Here is a 16,296-nt window from a genome sequence, read left to right as displayed (position 1 = left end):
CCTGACTAACATGATGAAACCCTGTCTCTACTAAAAATACAAAAATTATCCGGGCATGGTGGTGTGCACCTGTAGTCCCAACTACTTGGGAGGCTTAGACAGGAGAACTGCTTGAACCCAGGAGGCAGAGGTTGCAGTGAGTTGAGATTGTGCCACTGCATTCCAGCCTGGGCAACAGAGCGAGACTGTCTCAAAAACAACAACAACAACAACAAAACAGCAGGCAGACCTGTACCATGGGAAACAGATTACCCCAGGAAAGGAAGATTCGGAAGGAGAAAGGCTAAAAAGGGAAAGGGCGCAAACAGCCACTGTGGTTGGGGAGGCCATTTCCTCCCAGGGAGCAGGAGATAGCAAGATCAGCAACAAGGGGTCTGATGCCCTAAATGTCAGGGAGTGGAAACTAGAATAAGAGCCTGAGTAGGTAGTGCCACATTATACTTATTCAATCAGATAGTCTCCCACTAAGTAAATGACGGTTCCGTACAAGCTGTGGAGCCTGGGTGATGACTCACTTGTAACAGAGTCTCTCTACTGCCAGGGTGCATTTTGTATTCCCATAGTCAGATCAGAAAAGAACAAAGGAAGAGCCGCAGAAGCAGAATCAGACTGGCAGCCTAGACACTTGGGCCTAAATCTGCCTCTAGCTCAAAATTGTTCTGTCCCACATTCCATCTTTCTGTTCCTCTCACTCTTCTGCCAACCCCATGTTCTAACTTTCTAAATCAATGCTCACCATATATACACACACACACACACACGCCAAACAGCCAGCCACATATATTTAGCACTAATTATATGCCTGTGCTTTAAGGTATATTATCTTCAAATGTCACAACAACTTTGTAAGGCAGGTGTTATCACTCCCATTTTATTTATTTATTGAGATATAATTCACCCTTTTTAAGTGTACAGTTCAGTGGCTTTTAGTATGTTCACAAAGTTGTACAAGTATCACCCCTATTTAATTCCAGAGCTTTCTCATCTCCCCCCAGAAAAATCCCATACCCATTAGCAGTCACCCCTTATTTGCTCATTTTCTTCTCCCCACATCTCCTGGCAACCACTAATCTATTTTCTATCTCTATAAATTTGCCTATTTTGGATATTTCATATCAATGGAATCATATAATCTGTGGCACTATGTATTACTCCCATTTTATATATGAAGAACCCAAGATTCAAATAGGTTAAGTAACTTGCCCCAAGTCACACAGTTAAAAAGAGAATGCACTTGAATAGGAACCCAGGTTTCATTCAAATGCTATGCTTGCTTTTGGCCACTGTACGCTGCCTCCATGCAGGAAGAAAATTAAGAAAGAAAGACCAAGTTTTGGATACCCTTGGAAAAATGGGATTTTGTTAATCTTTTTAAAAATGATTAGATTACCTTTTATTAAAAGTAGTAAGAACCAAAACTATAGCACTATCTTTGCTGAGCTTATGATCAGCATAAGATGTTGAAATGCACTGGCAACTCTTTTAAACAGATGATGGCAAACGACCACAGAGCACACCCATCCCAGCCTCAGCACTGCTGTCACTGTGCTCCACCCTACAATCCCAGCTTCTCCCCACCCCTCTGCCCCATAGAGATGACAGCTCTATAAAATGAAGCTCTAAAGAATCTCCTCTTTCCCAACTTTTCATCCCTTCCCCAAATGTCACTCTGCCACTTAAACTTTCTCATCATACAAATGTCTAAGACGACCAAGGAAAATGCCTATTTTATGTATGTATGTATGTATGTATGTATGTATGTATTTATTTATTTATTTATTTATTTTGAGACACAGTCTCACTCTGTCACCCAAGTTGTAGTGCACTGGCATGATCTCAGCTCACCGCAACCTCCGCCTCCTGGGTTCAAGCGATTCTCCTGCCTCAGCCTCCTGAGTAGCTGGGATTACAGGCCCGCACCACCATGCCCAGCTAACTTTTTGTATTTTAGTAGAGACGATGTTTCACCATGCTGGCTAGGCTAGTCTCGAGCTCCTGACCTCAGGTGATCCACTCGCCTCAGCCTCCCAAAGTGCTGGAATTACAGTGGTGAGCCACCGTGCCCAGCCAAAAATGCCTATTTTAAATAAGTACACTAGTGCTTTTCCCCTTCTTTTAAATGCTGGCACATTTAAAAGGTGTGACAAAAAGGTGAAGAATGTTGGAGAAACACAGCTGTGAGCTCACCAAAGGCAAAGAGCTATAAAAAACCTGAGAATTATAACTCATATAAAAGTCTTATAACCTACCTTAGCATTCTGCTTTTTTATGTATGTGTTTTATGTGTTGCACACGTATATGGTTTAGATTATACCTTTCTAGAGGACCAAGTTCAGGTCTTCTTAGACCTTTTTAATCCATCATCCAACATAAACGATTATTGATGATAATTATAATTATTTTTTCTTTCTTAAAAGTATAGAAGGGAAAGACTGATCTTCACTAGCCTAAGGCCAAGGCCAGTATCTTTATTTGACTCTTTTTTTTTTTTTTTTTGAGACAGAGTCTCGCTCTTCCGCCTAGGCGGGATTGCAGTGGCGCTATCTCAGCTCACTGCAAGCTCCGCCTCCCAGGTTCACGCCATTCTCCTGCCTCAACCTCCCGAGTAGCTCAGTAGCTGGGACTACAGGCGCCCGCCACCAAGCCCGGCTAGGTTTTTGTATTTTTAGTAGAGACGGGGTTTCACTGTGGTCTCGATCTCCTGACCTCGTGATCTGCCCGTCTCGGCCTCCCAAAGTGCTGGGATTACAGGCTTGAGCCACGGCGCCCGGCCTCTAGTTTTATATTTTTAATAGACAAGGGGTTTCTCCTTGTTGGTCAGGCTGGTCTCAAACTCCTGACCTCAGGTGATCCACCCGCCTTGGCCTCCCAAAGAGTTGAGATTACAGGCGTGAGCCACCACACCTGGCCTGTTTTTTGTTGTTTGTTGTTTTAAGACAGAGTCTCAATCTGTCGCCCAGGCTGGAGCACAGTGGGTGATCTCGACTCACTGCAACCTCCGCCTCCCAGGTTCAAGCGATTCTCCTGCCTCAGCCTCCTGAGTAGCTGGGAAAGAGGCACCCGCCACCCTGCCCGGCTAATTTTTGTATTTTCAGTAGAGATGGGGTTTTACCATGTTAGTCAGGCTGGTCTCGAACTCCTGACCTCAAGTGATCCGCCCTCCTTGGCCTCCCAAAGTGCTGGGATTACAGGTGTGAGCCACCACCGCGTCCAGCCCAGGTCCTGTTCTAAACATGCACATAGATTTACTCCCACGAACCCGAGAGATCGGTACCGTTATAATCCCTATTTCCAGATGAGGAAATGAAGGCACAGCACAGTTGTGATTTGCCCATGATCATTTGGTTAGGAAGAGGTGAAACCAGGATTCAAAGAAGGCAGCACAGACCACAGAATTTCAACAAGACATATTTAAGTCACTCTAATATCTTTTTTTTTTTTTTTTTGAGACACAGTCTCACTGCGATGCCCAGGCTGGAGTGCAATGGCTCAAACTCGACTCACTGCAACCTCCGCCTCCTGGGTTCAAGCAATTCTCCTGCCTCAGCCTCCCGAGTAGCTGGGGTTACAGGCACGTGCCATCATGCCTGGCTAATGTTTGTACTTTTAGTAGAGATGGGGTTTCACCACATCGGCCAGGCTGGTTCGAACTCCTGACCTCGGGTGATCCGCCGACCTCGGGTGATCCTCCTGCCTCGGCCTCCCAAAGTGCTGGAATTAAAGGCGTGAGCCACCGCGCCTGGCCCACTCCAATTTCTTAAAATTGAGAGGCTTATGACAAATTGCAACAGCTAGCAACTTTGCTGGATCATAAAACAAGAAAAATACTTTTCCATGCCGGGCACAGTGGCTCACGCCTGTAATCACAGCACTGTGGGAGGCCAAGGCAGGCAGATCACTTAAGGTCAGGAGTTTGAGACCAGCCTGGCCAACATGGTAAAACCCTGCCTCTACTAAAAATAGAAAGAAAAAAAAAATTAGCTGGGCCTGGTGGCAGGCACCTGTAGTCCCAGCCACTCAGGAGCCTGAAGCAGGAGAATCACGTGAACAGGGGAAGCGAAGGTTGCAGTGAGCCAAGATCATGCCACTGCACTCCAGCCTGGGCAACACAGAGAGACTCTGTCTCAAAAAAAAAAAAAGAAAAAGAAAAATACTTTTCCCTCTGCTACTCTTAATACTCCACCCTGCCTTTCCTCAGAAGTGCTCAAAGCCTTTATTTATTTATTTATTTATTTATTTATTTATTTATTTATTTATTTATTTATTTATTTTGAGACAAGCGTTTCACTCTTGTTGCCCAGGCTGGAGTGCAATGGCGTGATCTCGGCTCACCACAACCTCCACCTCCCAGATTCAAGTGATTCTCCTGCCTCAGCCTTCCCCAGCAGCTGGGATTACAGGCATGTGTCACCATGCCCGGCTAATTTTTTTGGATTTTTAGTAGAGACAGGTTTCTCCATGTTGGTCAGGCTGGTCTCTAACTCCCAACCTCAGGTGATCCGCCTGCCTCAGCATCCCAAAGTGCTGGGATTACAGGTGTGAGCCACCACACCCAGCCCAAAGCCTTTATCTCATTACTTCTGATCCCTCTGACATAAGAAAATCAACAGATAAAAGGGCTCTCACACCCTATAGCTAAGTGAAAAGGCCAGTGATTTGGGCAGCAGGGGAAGAAATGAATCAAGGAAACTTTACTTATAATTCAGTTTTCTCTGTATAGGTCAAGCTACTCTAAAAACAGAAGACCATTTTGGAGTTCCATTCTACTTACTTTTTTTTTTCTTTTTTTTCCTTCCTGAGATGGAGTCTCGCTCTGTCGCCCAGGCCAGTGTGCAGTGGCGCAATCTCAGCTCACTGTACCTCCGCCTCCTGGGCTTAAGCGATTCTCCTGCTTCAGCCTCCCAAGTAGCTGGGATTATAGGTGTGCGCCACCATGCCCGGCTAATTTTTGTATTTTTAGTAGACATGGGGTTTCGCCATGTTGGCCAGGCTGGTCTTGAACTCCTGACCTCAGGTGATCTACCCACCTTGGCCTCCCAAAGTGCTGGGATTACAGGTGTGAGCCACCACAACCGGCCTTACTTTTTAACTTCTAAAATACCATATACGTTACATATCCTCTACACTGACCCCAGTGAATTCAGAACTATAAAATTTTAGAGGAAAATATTATTTTGGGTCCTTTACTCTCTTTTGTGGGTGAAAGTGAGACAATAAAAATTTTTGGTATCATATGGCATTACAAATGGTATATAAATAGACATGAAAATTGTTTTACTATTGTTACCATCCTTTTAGTCCAATAATTTCAAATTGAGAGTTAATCCTTGATATTCTTTCAGTTGCTCAAATACTATACTACATCAACCTAGAGGCACACTTCCATTCTGAAATAATGTTTAAAACCTACAGGTTTGTTTGGGTAAGAATTGAGTGTTCCTCTTGGACACAGGAAGGGGAACATCACACAACGGAACCTGCTGTGGGGTGGGGGGAGGGGGGAGGGATAGCATTAGGAGATATACCTAATGTAAATGACGAGTTAATGGGTGCAGCACACCAACATGGCACCTGTATACATATGTAACAAACCTGCACGTTATGCACATGTACCCTAGAACTTAAAGTATAACAAAAAATAAATAAATAACAGAATTGAGTGTTCCTTCAACATCCAAGTTCCTATTAATCAGAGACTAACATTCATAAAAGAAAGCTGAGGAATGGGTGTGGTGGCTGATTACTGTAATTCCAGCACCTTGGGAGGTTGAGGTGGAAGGATGGTTTGAGGCCATGAGTTTCTGAACAGCCTGGGCAACAAAGCGAGACCCCATCTTTACAAAAAAATTTAAAAAAGAAAGTTGAGACAGTCTCTGAATGAACTTGACCTTACAAAGATGGCCTATAAATGACAGAACAACAACTAGATGTCTTTTTAGGAGTGGTTTCTACTTTCTGACATGACCACCTAAATAGCTAGGAAAATGCATCCCTAAAATATACATAGTAAGTGTCCCCTCACTAACTTTCCTTGGTGCATTTTTACCCCCAAACACTCCATGATGAAAGAAAGAGAAGCATTTTATGGAACAAAACCGAATTGCTCCCAGTCCTGCCATCTGCACACTTCCAGGTTTTAATTTGGGATGGACAGACTCCACACGGTGAAGAGTTAAATACGCAAAGATTAGTTCATGATGCAGTCAACTGGAAAAGCTAATGAGGCGAAATGCAAAGTTATATTTGTATGTCTTAAGTTGTTTTTTAAAGAATAAAAACAAGAGCCAACCAAAGTGCCTTGAAAACCTCCATCTCTCTGAGGTTAATCGATTCTCTTTGTTTTAGAAGCCAAGTCTAAAATAAATAGTTATTTTAAAATAAAAACAGCAATAAAGGGCTTTTTAAGATAAGCTGTGAGAGAAACTTTCCAGCAGGGAACACCTCTGGAAAGCACTGTTATGGGTGCGGGTGAAAGTACACATTCTGGGGATTGTCTCAGAAAACATTAGCCCTTCTCATCAGCTGTTTTCTGGTAGCCTCACAGATACCAGTTCTCTCTACAAGTCCATTCCAGGACAGCTTATTTCCAGACATAAGATGTCAAAACAACTTCAGAAAAATTAGTAATCCCCCTCCTTTTATGCTACAAGATAAAATAAGGCTTTTTAAATTCCGATCCAAACCAACTGAATGGAATAGTATCATTTAGGGCCCTGTCATAATCTTAGTATCTTATTTTTATCACCATTTATGGATTCCCAGTCCAATGTAGGACATTAAGCGCAAAACTTTGGGAATATAAGAGCTAACACCCAAAGTCAGAACAATTCATCCAGTTCTGAGCCTCGTGTTCAAATCTGCTGTATCTAAATTCATGGTTCTGAAGGTATTTTAACAGACCACCTGCCTCACATTCCCCAGTGTCTTTTATAATTACTATTATTATTTTATTTTTTGAGACGGAATCTCACTCTGTCGCACAGGGTGGAGTGCAGTGGCACAATCTCGGCTCACTGCACCTCCGTCTCCTGGTTTCAAGCGATTCTCCTGCCTCAGCCTCCCCAGTGGCTGAGATTACAGGCGCCACCCACCACACCTGGCTAGTTTTTGTTTGTTTGTTTGTTTGGTAGAGACAGGGTTTCACCATGTTGGCCAGGCTGGTCTCGAATTCCTGACCTCAAGTGATCCGCTCGCCTCTACCTCCCAAAGTGCTGGGATTACAGACGTAAGCCACCGCGCCCGTCCTCTCCAGGTTCTTTTCACGTTAAATTAGATTTTTAGGACCCACTTTCCACACCTATTCAATCGGAATTAATGAGCTAAAGCATGAGACATGGCATTCTTAATACGCCCCTGGGGTGAGTTTAATGCACACTATCGTTTGAGAATCACTAAATTAAACCCACAGACTTCTTTCCTGTTTTGTCCCCAAGAGATCTATCTACATGGAATGCCAGTCCCTTCTCCCTTCCGATCTAAAGTTATTTCCTAATTAGACGCAGTAGTTAACAAATCCTCCAGTTCCCCACCAACAGCAGTTTAAAAGGAAGCAAGACGTTAGGAAAGATTAAAGACCATGCACGATTTTAAGTGTTTGGGGGCCTTTGGCACATCCTAGAAAGAATCATGCAAGAACAAGAGTAGCTAGTTCTCCATTGGCTCAGGACCAAGACGATCCCTCCCCTCTCTTCTTCACCATAAGCTGGAGCAACATCTCTGGCAATTCCCTGGCATCCATCAGATATGATTTCCACCCCCAACCCTATTTAGAGAATGTCCCCTCTTCACAGAGCTGCCGCATGATTGCTGTGAACACATTTCACATACATCATCAAACCCACACACTCGACTACAGTCCCATGGCCTCCTCGGACTCCCGGGACACCCTGCCGCCTCTGCTCCATCCCTAAACTGGGGCTCTGACCCACAACTGCGCACCCGCCCGCCTCCAACTCAGAGCAACTTTCCCCACTCCTCGGATTAACTGGTACCCTTTCCGAACGCCGGCCCAGCCCAGTCCCGTCAGCGCACACCCCGGTGCCCGGGGTCCTGCTCCGGGAACTCCGGCCCTCGGTTGCCCCTGGCTCCCGGTCCCCCAGCCGGGCCCTCAGCGGGCCCCCTCCTCCCCTCCTCAGAGGGATGCCTTCCCAAGGCATCCCGGATCCGGCCGGCTCAGGCCCAGGGACCCGGCCACACTGCACGACTGCGACTTTCCGCCTGCCTCTTCTCGGGCTTGTTTTGCAGGACAGGGGTGCGGTCCGCCCTCCGATTTGCCTCTACTGCCCTCTCTCCCTCCGGGCTGCCCTCCTTACCCGCCTGCAGCCCGGTTTCGGCGACATCGCCTGCAGGGCCGCGCTCGGCCCCGCCGCCGCCCGTGGGGGAGGAGGGACAAGTGTGGTTGTGGGAGCACTTAATGTCGCGGAAGAACTTCTGGGTCTCGCGCAGGTTCTGTCGCAGCCGTCCCAGGTAGCGGCGGTAGCGGCCGAAGCCCCGGCACAGCTCGCGGATCATTCCGCCGCCGGGGCCCGGGCCGGGACCCGAAACGGGCTCGCTACCCCATGGTACCTCGTTGCCCTCCATCGCCTCTGCCCGCTCTGTCTTTGCGGCTCGGTCCCCGGCCGCTGGCCCGGCCTCCCTCCTCCCCGCCCCCCAAGTGCCGAAGGGAGGAGGAATCCGCCTCTTGACACCCCCGCTTGCAGTCAGCCAGGCTCCCAACCTCCGTCGCTGCCGTTGCAAACAAACCAAGCCGCAGTGCGCCGCTGTCGGAACCTTTCTCTCCACTACCCAGAAGGGTGAGGGAAGGATCGCTGGAGGACACGCTCGCCGCGGGGTCTCTTGGGACTTGTAGTCCGGGCTGGGACCAAACGCCAAAACCTCAAGGCTGGAGAAGGGGAGGCTGTGGATGGTACTGATCCCTTTTGGAGAAAATCCTCACTCGTTCTTATGTTTTCGCGCTCTCCTCATTTTAAAAAGTGTTCCCAATCCCCACTCAGCGTCCCTGAGGGGAGAGAGGAGCTGCAGAACCTGAGCGCCAGCAGAAGTGGGGTGCCTTACCGAAATCGTAGCGAAAGATGTTAATAGCAGAGAAAAGGAAGGAAACAAGACCGTGGACAGTCATATCTCCATGGCTACCCTAAGTGGCTCTCTCGTGTTTCGAATACAGTTGATACTGGGGAATCGGCTGAAAGTACCCTGGAAATAGGGAAATCTCTCATGTTTGTATTGCGTTCCCCTTTTCCAACTTTCCTTCTCCAGACTTAGAAAGGAAGGGTGTGAAAGGATCAACAAGAGCTGTAAGCTGAACTTCAGTTGGTTCCTCAAGTAAGGAGACTGGGCTGGGTAAGGGGAAGTTGAGGTTTGTGGCCTTCCAAACTATTTCTGATTATCTTAACTTGGCTTCTGCTAATATGGAGGACTTCCATTGACACACACAGTCACGGACTCCTGGACACAATGACAAAGGGGGCAAAACTTGACGTCACCTCTTTTCTGTTTCCTGAGTTATCTCTCCCCTCTTCACCAGGCACAGAACCCATCTGTATCTTTCTTGCTGTAGAAAGACACCATCTTTTACCGAGGCCAGACCTCTTCTCTGATAGGCTGGAATGATGTAGTTTCTTGACTGAAATTAAGAGGAGATTTGAGTTTGGGTCTGGGCTCTCCCTATACTTTGCCTTGTGATCTTGGGCAACACCCTGTTTCATCTTCTATAAAGTAAGGGTTTAGAATGGCAGATCTTTAAGCCCTTTTGGCTTTAAAATTTTGTGAGTCCTGCTTCAGAAATTTTACTTCTCCTAACCTCTCATCTCAGAACACACAGGTATTCCTGGCCAAATGAGGTCATGATATTTGGATTAATTGTTGTAAAATGTGAAGGCCTTGCCTTTCCAGGGGCATTAGCATTTTGTAAAAAGGGATCACTAATTCAATGAATCTGTATTTGATAAATATCTGTGAGGGCTGACTGCAAGGAGGGAGCCTCATGCTCCTTCCCATTTACCCACTCCCCCTTCTGACTTTTACTTGGTCACATTCTCCATCAGCCATTCTTCTTTTGCAAGATTGTATTCCTCATGCAATCTCCAAAAGGTTCAGTAAAACAGAAATGAAAGGCCGGGCGCGGTGGCTCAAGCCTGTAATCCCAGCACTTTGGGAGGCCGAGACGGGCGGATCACGAGGTCAGAAGATCGAGACCATCCTGGCTAACACGGTGAAACCCCGTCTCTACTAAAAATACAAAAAACTAGCCGGGCGAGGTGGCAGCGCCTGTAGTCCCAGCTACTCGGGAGGCTGAGGCAGGAGAATGGCATGAACCCGGGAGGTGGAGCTTGCAGTGAGCTGAGATCCGGCCACAGCACTCCAGCCTGGGTGACAGAGCGAGACTCCGTCTCAAAAAAAAAAAACAGAAATGAAAATTGAAAATGACAATTTTAATACAAAATAGATACTATTTTTTAAAATAGAAGAGCTGTAAGAAAGCAATGTGTAATGATTTGCCACACAGAGTAATTTCTAGCACAGGAGGTCAGATAAGAGCACTCGAGCTGGAGTTATCCAGAAAAGGAATCTGTCTTGAAGAAGAGGCAAAATTTGGATAGGTGGAAGTAATCAGAGTGGGCGTTATTTCAGGTAAATATCACAAAGCCTACCCTTTTAAAAACTATTCCTTAGTACCTTACATTTATTTTCAAAATAAGTAATACAAGAATGTAGTATAAAATTCAAACGGTGCAAAGGATATACAAGGAAAAACTAAGTCTTCCTTAGTTTTTCTGTTCATTTCCCAGTCACCTAGTTCCCCTCCCAGGAGGCAACCACTGTTGTAGATATAAATCATATATAGATAGATCCTATATATATGTATGTGTATGTATATATTTTAAATACAAATGATAGCATATGTAATACATACTTGATTATGGCCTTGCAGACCTCTGCACCAAAACATAAAGGTCTGTTTCATTCTTTTTAACTGTGTAACATACTACCACATGGATTGGCATGTTTTATTTAACAAGTCCTCTATTGGCAGACCTTTAGGATTTTTGCAATCTTTTGGTATTATAAACAATACTGCAATAACTAATCTTCTATGTACATCATTTTGAATATGTGTAAGTATATCTCATCCCCATTTTTGATCTGTTGAGAAAAGCAAAAGTTTTTTGCTATTTAAAATCTTAAAGGATGCAAGTGACAGTGAGCCCTTTGTAAATCATAATAACTTGCCAATTAAAATACATATTTTCTTCAAATATCTAATTCAAAGGACAAACGGAGAAAATAAAGTTTTGAATGGTAAGAAGAGAGGGTTTAAGTTGGTATAGAAAAGTATTTCCTGGCTGGGCACAGTGGCTCACACCTGTAAACCCAGCACTTTGGGAGGCCAAGGCGGGCGGATCATGAGATCAAGAGTTTGAGACCATCCTGGCCAACATGGTGAAACTCTGTCTCTACTAAAAAAAAAAATTAGCTGGATGTGATGGCACATGCCTGTTGTCCCAGCTACTCGGAAGGCTGAGGCAGGAGAATTGCTTGGACCTGGGAAGTGGAGGTTGCAGTGAGCTGAGATCACGCCACGGTACTCCAGCCTGGCGACAGAGTGAGACTGTGTCTCAAAAAAACAAAAAAAAAAACAAAAGAAAAATATTTCCTAGCCACGCAAAGTGGCTCACGCCTGTAATCCCAGCACTTTGGGAGGCTGAGGCAGGCAGATTGCCTGAGATGGGGAGTTCGAGACCAGCCTGGCCAGCATGGTGAAACCCCCATCTCTACTAAAAATACAAAAATTAGCCAGGCGTGGTGGCAGACACCTGTAATCCCAGCTACTCGGGAAGCTGAGGCAGGACAATCGCTTGAACCCGGGAGGTGGAGGTTGCAGTGAGCCGAGATCATGACACTGCACTCCAGCCTGGGCAACAGAGTCAGACTCCTGTCTCAAAAAAGAAAGAAAAGTATTTCCTGAAAGTGTTGAGAGTTAAACAATTAATGAAGATCAACACACAGATCTACTTTTGTTCTCTTCTATGACACCATTAAAATGACAGTAATGGGATTTTTTTCAGGCACAAAGCCAGAATAATGAGAGGAGTCAGCAGCAAAAAATAAAGTGGAAGATGGAAAGCAAATGGGCAAGTTTTAACTAAGAAACCTGAATCCTAAACCCAAAGTAGTAAAGTTGAGATCCCACCTGATATCTATTGAAGGATCCCCTAAGTCTTAGAAACTGGTGGCAACAGTTCCCCCCACTGCCTACCGTGGAAGTAGAGTTGTTTAAGAGCAGTTAAATCCTGAGGTCACTTCCTCATCTTCAACTTCCACCCTACCCTCCGAAAAACAAGACTGAAGTATTTATTCTCCAGAGAGGGTTAAATAGCTGTCTGTATAAACAAGGACATAAGTGAATGTATGGATATTGGATGCCCTCTTCATTCAATTCCTGGATCTTTGGCTACCAGCTGCTTACCCTCCAAAGAGAAAACTAAAAGTGTCTTTATGAAGGAATATGAGCAGCCCAAGAGGAAAGAGACCCAAAGATACTGACATCAGAACCGAGATTTTTGTCTGCCTGTGTGTTTCACTGCTGTATCTCCAGGACCTAGAACAGTGCCTGTCACTTAGTAGGTACTCGTTAGATATTTGTTGAGTGAATGAGTGTTCGCTGTAGATTGATCGATTGATTAAGTTGAGACAGGGTTTTGGGGTTTGCCATATTGTCCAGACTGATCTGAAACTCCTGGACTCAAGCGATACACACCTGCCTTGGCTTCCTATAGTATTAGGATTACAGGTGTGAGCCACCACATCCAGCCGACATTTTTCAACATTCAGGAAATCACAAAAGAGAAAGTAAAACCACTCAAACTTTCACTATCCAGAAAAAAACAGTAGGTTATATTGGTATCCATTAATGTTGTTATTGGAGGAAACAGGATAGGTGAGAAATATTCTTTCTAACTTTACTTTTCTATTACAAGTTCCTCTTGGTTTGATGATTTCTAGAGAGATTCTGAAGCCTTGATCTTCCTGTTCATGTAGGTGGAAATCAAGAACTTTTTTTAGAACACCATAAAACATCAACACTTAATACTTCCATATGCTTTAAGAACAGTTTACTAAGAAAAAGTGTGGCTATTTTCTGTTATGCAACATAAAATCAGAATCACAAATCCAAGAATTCAAAAGATCTACAAATTGAAGGAAAAAATAAAGAATTATATATTATTGAGTTTTATTATATTGAGAAATATAAGTATTTCTTTACTACTTGTTCGATCACTATCATCTTCTAAAGCAGGTAGGTAGTATTTCGCTCCAAAAAACGAAAGGAAAAATTATGGAAGAAAAGATGAAAAATACAACCCATTAACCTAATTTTTTTTCTATGAATTGGGAAAAGTCACCATTATCAAATTTAACAACCAAACATACTTTCTTGTAGCTCAATACTGATTCCCAAGGGAACATGTTTGAAAATCCCTGGTTCTAGACAGTCTTGCCCTCTTCTCTGCCTATAGTGTATATTGCTGGTGGTGTTGCAGAACAGTGCTTCTCAAACTTCAGTGTGCACACGAATCATGTGGAGATCTTGTTAAAATGCACTTCTGATTCAGTAAATCTAGGGTGGTGCTTGGGATTCTGCATTTGTTTTGTTTTGTTTTATTTTATTTTATTTTATTTTATTTCAGATGGAGTTTTGCTCTTGTTGCCCAGGCTGGAGTGCAGTGGCACGATCTCGGCTCACTGCAACCTCTGCCTCCTGAGTTCAAGCAGTTCTCCTGCCTCAGCCTCCTGAGTTGCTGGGATTACAGGCATGCACCACCACGCCCAGCTCATTTTTTGTATTTTTAGTAGAGACAGAGTTTCATCATGTTGGCCAGGCCGGTCTCGAACTCCTGACCTCAGGTGATCCACCTTCCTCACCCTCCCAAAGTGTAGAGATTACAGGCGTGAGCCACCACGCCCGACCTATCTTATTTTTTTTTAATTTTATGTATCTATTTATTTTTGAGACAGGGTCTTGCCCTCTGTCTCCCAGGCTGGAGTGCAATGGCGCAATCTCGGCTTACTGCAACCTCCACCTCCCAGGTTGGAGGTAAGTGAAAGTGCTTTGAAATGGAAATCAGCCAGGTGTGATGGCTCATGCCTGTAAATCCCAGCACTTTGGGAGCCCGAGACAGGTGGATTGCTTGACCCCAGGAGTTGGAGACCAGCCTGGGCAAGACCATGGTGAAACTCCATCTCTACAAAAAATTTAAAAATTGGCCGGGCGCGGTGGCTCAAGCCTGTAATCCCAGCACTTTGGGAGGCCGAGACAGGCGGATCACGAGGTCAGGAGATCGAGACCATCCTGGCTAACACGGTGAAACCCCGTCTCTACTAAAAAATACAAAAAAATTAGCCAGGTGTGGTGGCACAGGCCTGTAGTCCCAGCTACTTGGGAGGCTGAGGTGGGAGGATCACCTGAACCTGGGGAAGTTGAGGCTGCAGTGAGCCATGATCATGCCACTGCACTGCAACCTGGGCAAGAGAGTGAGACCATGTCTCAAAAAAAAAAAAAAGAAAAAGAAAAAGAAAAAAGAAAAGAAATACTGTAAAAATTTAGGGAAAAGCAAGGGAATAGAGAGAATCTAACCCGAGTTTCCAGTCCTGGCAGTGCTGCTTACTTATTTCATGATTGTAAGCAAATTACTTAGAGCCTCATTCACTTCATCTGTAGAGAAGAACTAATACCCACCTCACAGGGTTATGAAGATTAAATGACATAATGTGTAAAGCCGTTAGCACCTTACCTGGCACACAGACATGCTTAGGAAATGTTTTCTGTCTGTAGTAACTACTCACATTCAGGATCATGTATTTTTACAAGGAGGATAGCATTTCCAAGAATATTTTGTTTATGAGATTCTCTACATGAAGGTTTATTAACTTGAAGATTAAAAGTCTATAAAATTGAACTGCTAAATGCTATTTAATTATACATCAAATATCATTACAATGCTGAATATTTCATCAGTGCCATGCCTGGCTGTCAGGATGTAGAGCATTAGGGGGAAACAATCAAAGGGAATGTGGTAGAACTCTAAGCAGAGATCATCTTTGTTTAACTGCCAAGTAGAAGAACAAGGTTTTCCAGAAATGTTTTAGAGTAACCCATCCAAAGTTTTCCAGAAGCCCTGAATATAGTTTTTCCACAATTCATTTTTCATCAGTAAGATAGTAGATCGGCATTGCTTTTCTTTTTCTTTTCTTTTTTGAGATGGAATTTCGCTCTTGTCACCCAGGTTGGAGTGCAATGGCGTAATCTCAGCTTACTGCAATCTCCGCTTCCTGGGTTGAAGGGATTCTCCTGCCTTAGCCTCCCAAGTAGCTGGGATTACAAGAGCCCACCACCACGCCCGGCTAATTATTACTATTATTATTATTTTGAGATGGAGTTTCACTCTTGTTACCCAGGCTGGAGTGCAATGGTGCAATCTCGACTCACTGCAACCTCCGCCCAGGTTCAAGTGATTCTCCTGCCTCAGCCTCCCGAGTAGCTGGGATTACAGGCATGTGCCACCATGCCCAGGTAATTTTGTATTTTTAGTGGAGACGGGGTTTCTTCATGTTGGTCAGGCTGGTCTCGAACTCCTGACCTCAAGTGATCCACCTGCCTCGGCCTCCCAAAGTGCTGGGATTATAGGCGTGAGCCACCGCGCCTGTCCTCATTATTGCTTTTCTAAATCTAAATGGCTGTGATCCTTTCTCCGTTATGTTATCTGACAGTTCAGTGGAACCCATATTTGGTTTATTTCCCTACCTACCTGGAATAACACCTTATAATTGGTTATATTCTTATCTCTGGGCTGATCCTAGGTGGATAAAGATGGATAGATTAACAGCTACCAGTACTCTTTTCTATGTCAATGTTATTTATTTATTTATTTATTTATTATTATTTTGAGATGGGGTCTCTCTCTCTGTTGCCCAGGCTGGGGATGAAGTGGCACAATCTCAGCTCACTGCAGCCTCAACTACAGGGGGTCAAGTGGTTCTCCCACCTAAGCCTCCTGAGTAGCTGGGACCACCATGTCCAGCTAGTTTTTTTTTTTTTGTAGAGTCTCACTATACAGCCCAGGCTTCTCAATATTATCTTAATAAAGGTTTTCTAGAAGATTCTGAAGCCCAATTTCTGAAACATTCCATCCAGCTTAGTCTGTATCTATCCACATATGCCAAGCCCAATGCCTGAAACAGAGTATAGTCTCTCTCTATATATATCTACATATATATATATATATATATTTTTTTTTT

General features: G+C 44.5%; 1 protein-coding gene across 2 annotated transcripts in view; it reads right to left on the bottom strand.

Annotated features, from left to right (window-relative positions):
* The window catches only part of DSTYK (dual serine/threonine and tyrosine protein kinase), a 74,827-nt gene extending 66,072 nt beyond the window's left edge, over positions 1 to 8,755 (bottom strand). For both annotated transcript variants that reach the window (XM_011957751.1, XM_011957752.1), the window contains exon 1: positions 8,313 to 8,755. In XM_011957751.1, coding sequence (XP_011813141.1) covers positions 8,313 to 8,580 — 268 coding nt within the window. In that variant the 5' untranslated portion in view covers positions 8,581 to 8,755. The remainder of the gene's footprint in view (positions 1 to 8,312) is intronic.
* Between the last annotated feature and the right edge of the window lie 7,541 nt (positions 8,756 to 16,296).

Source organism: Colobus angolensis, unplaced genomic scaffold, assembly GCF_000951035.1.
Source record: "Colobus angolensis palliatus isolate OR3802 unplaced genomic scaffold, Cang.pa_1.0 Scaffold449, whole genome shotgun sequence".
NCBI lineage: Eukaryota > Metazoa > Chordata > Mammalia > Primates > Cercopithecidae > Colobus > Colobus angolensis.
Note: the sequence above shows the minus strand (reverse complement) of the source record. Positions and strands in the feature narration are given on the sequence as shown.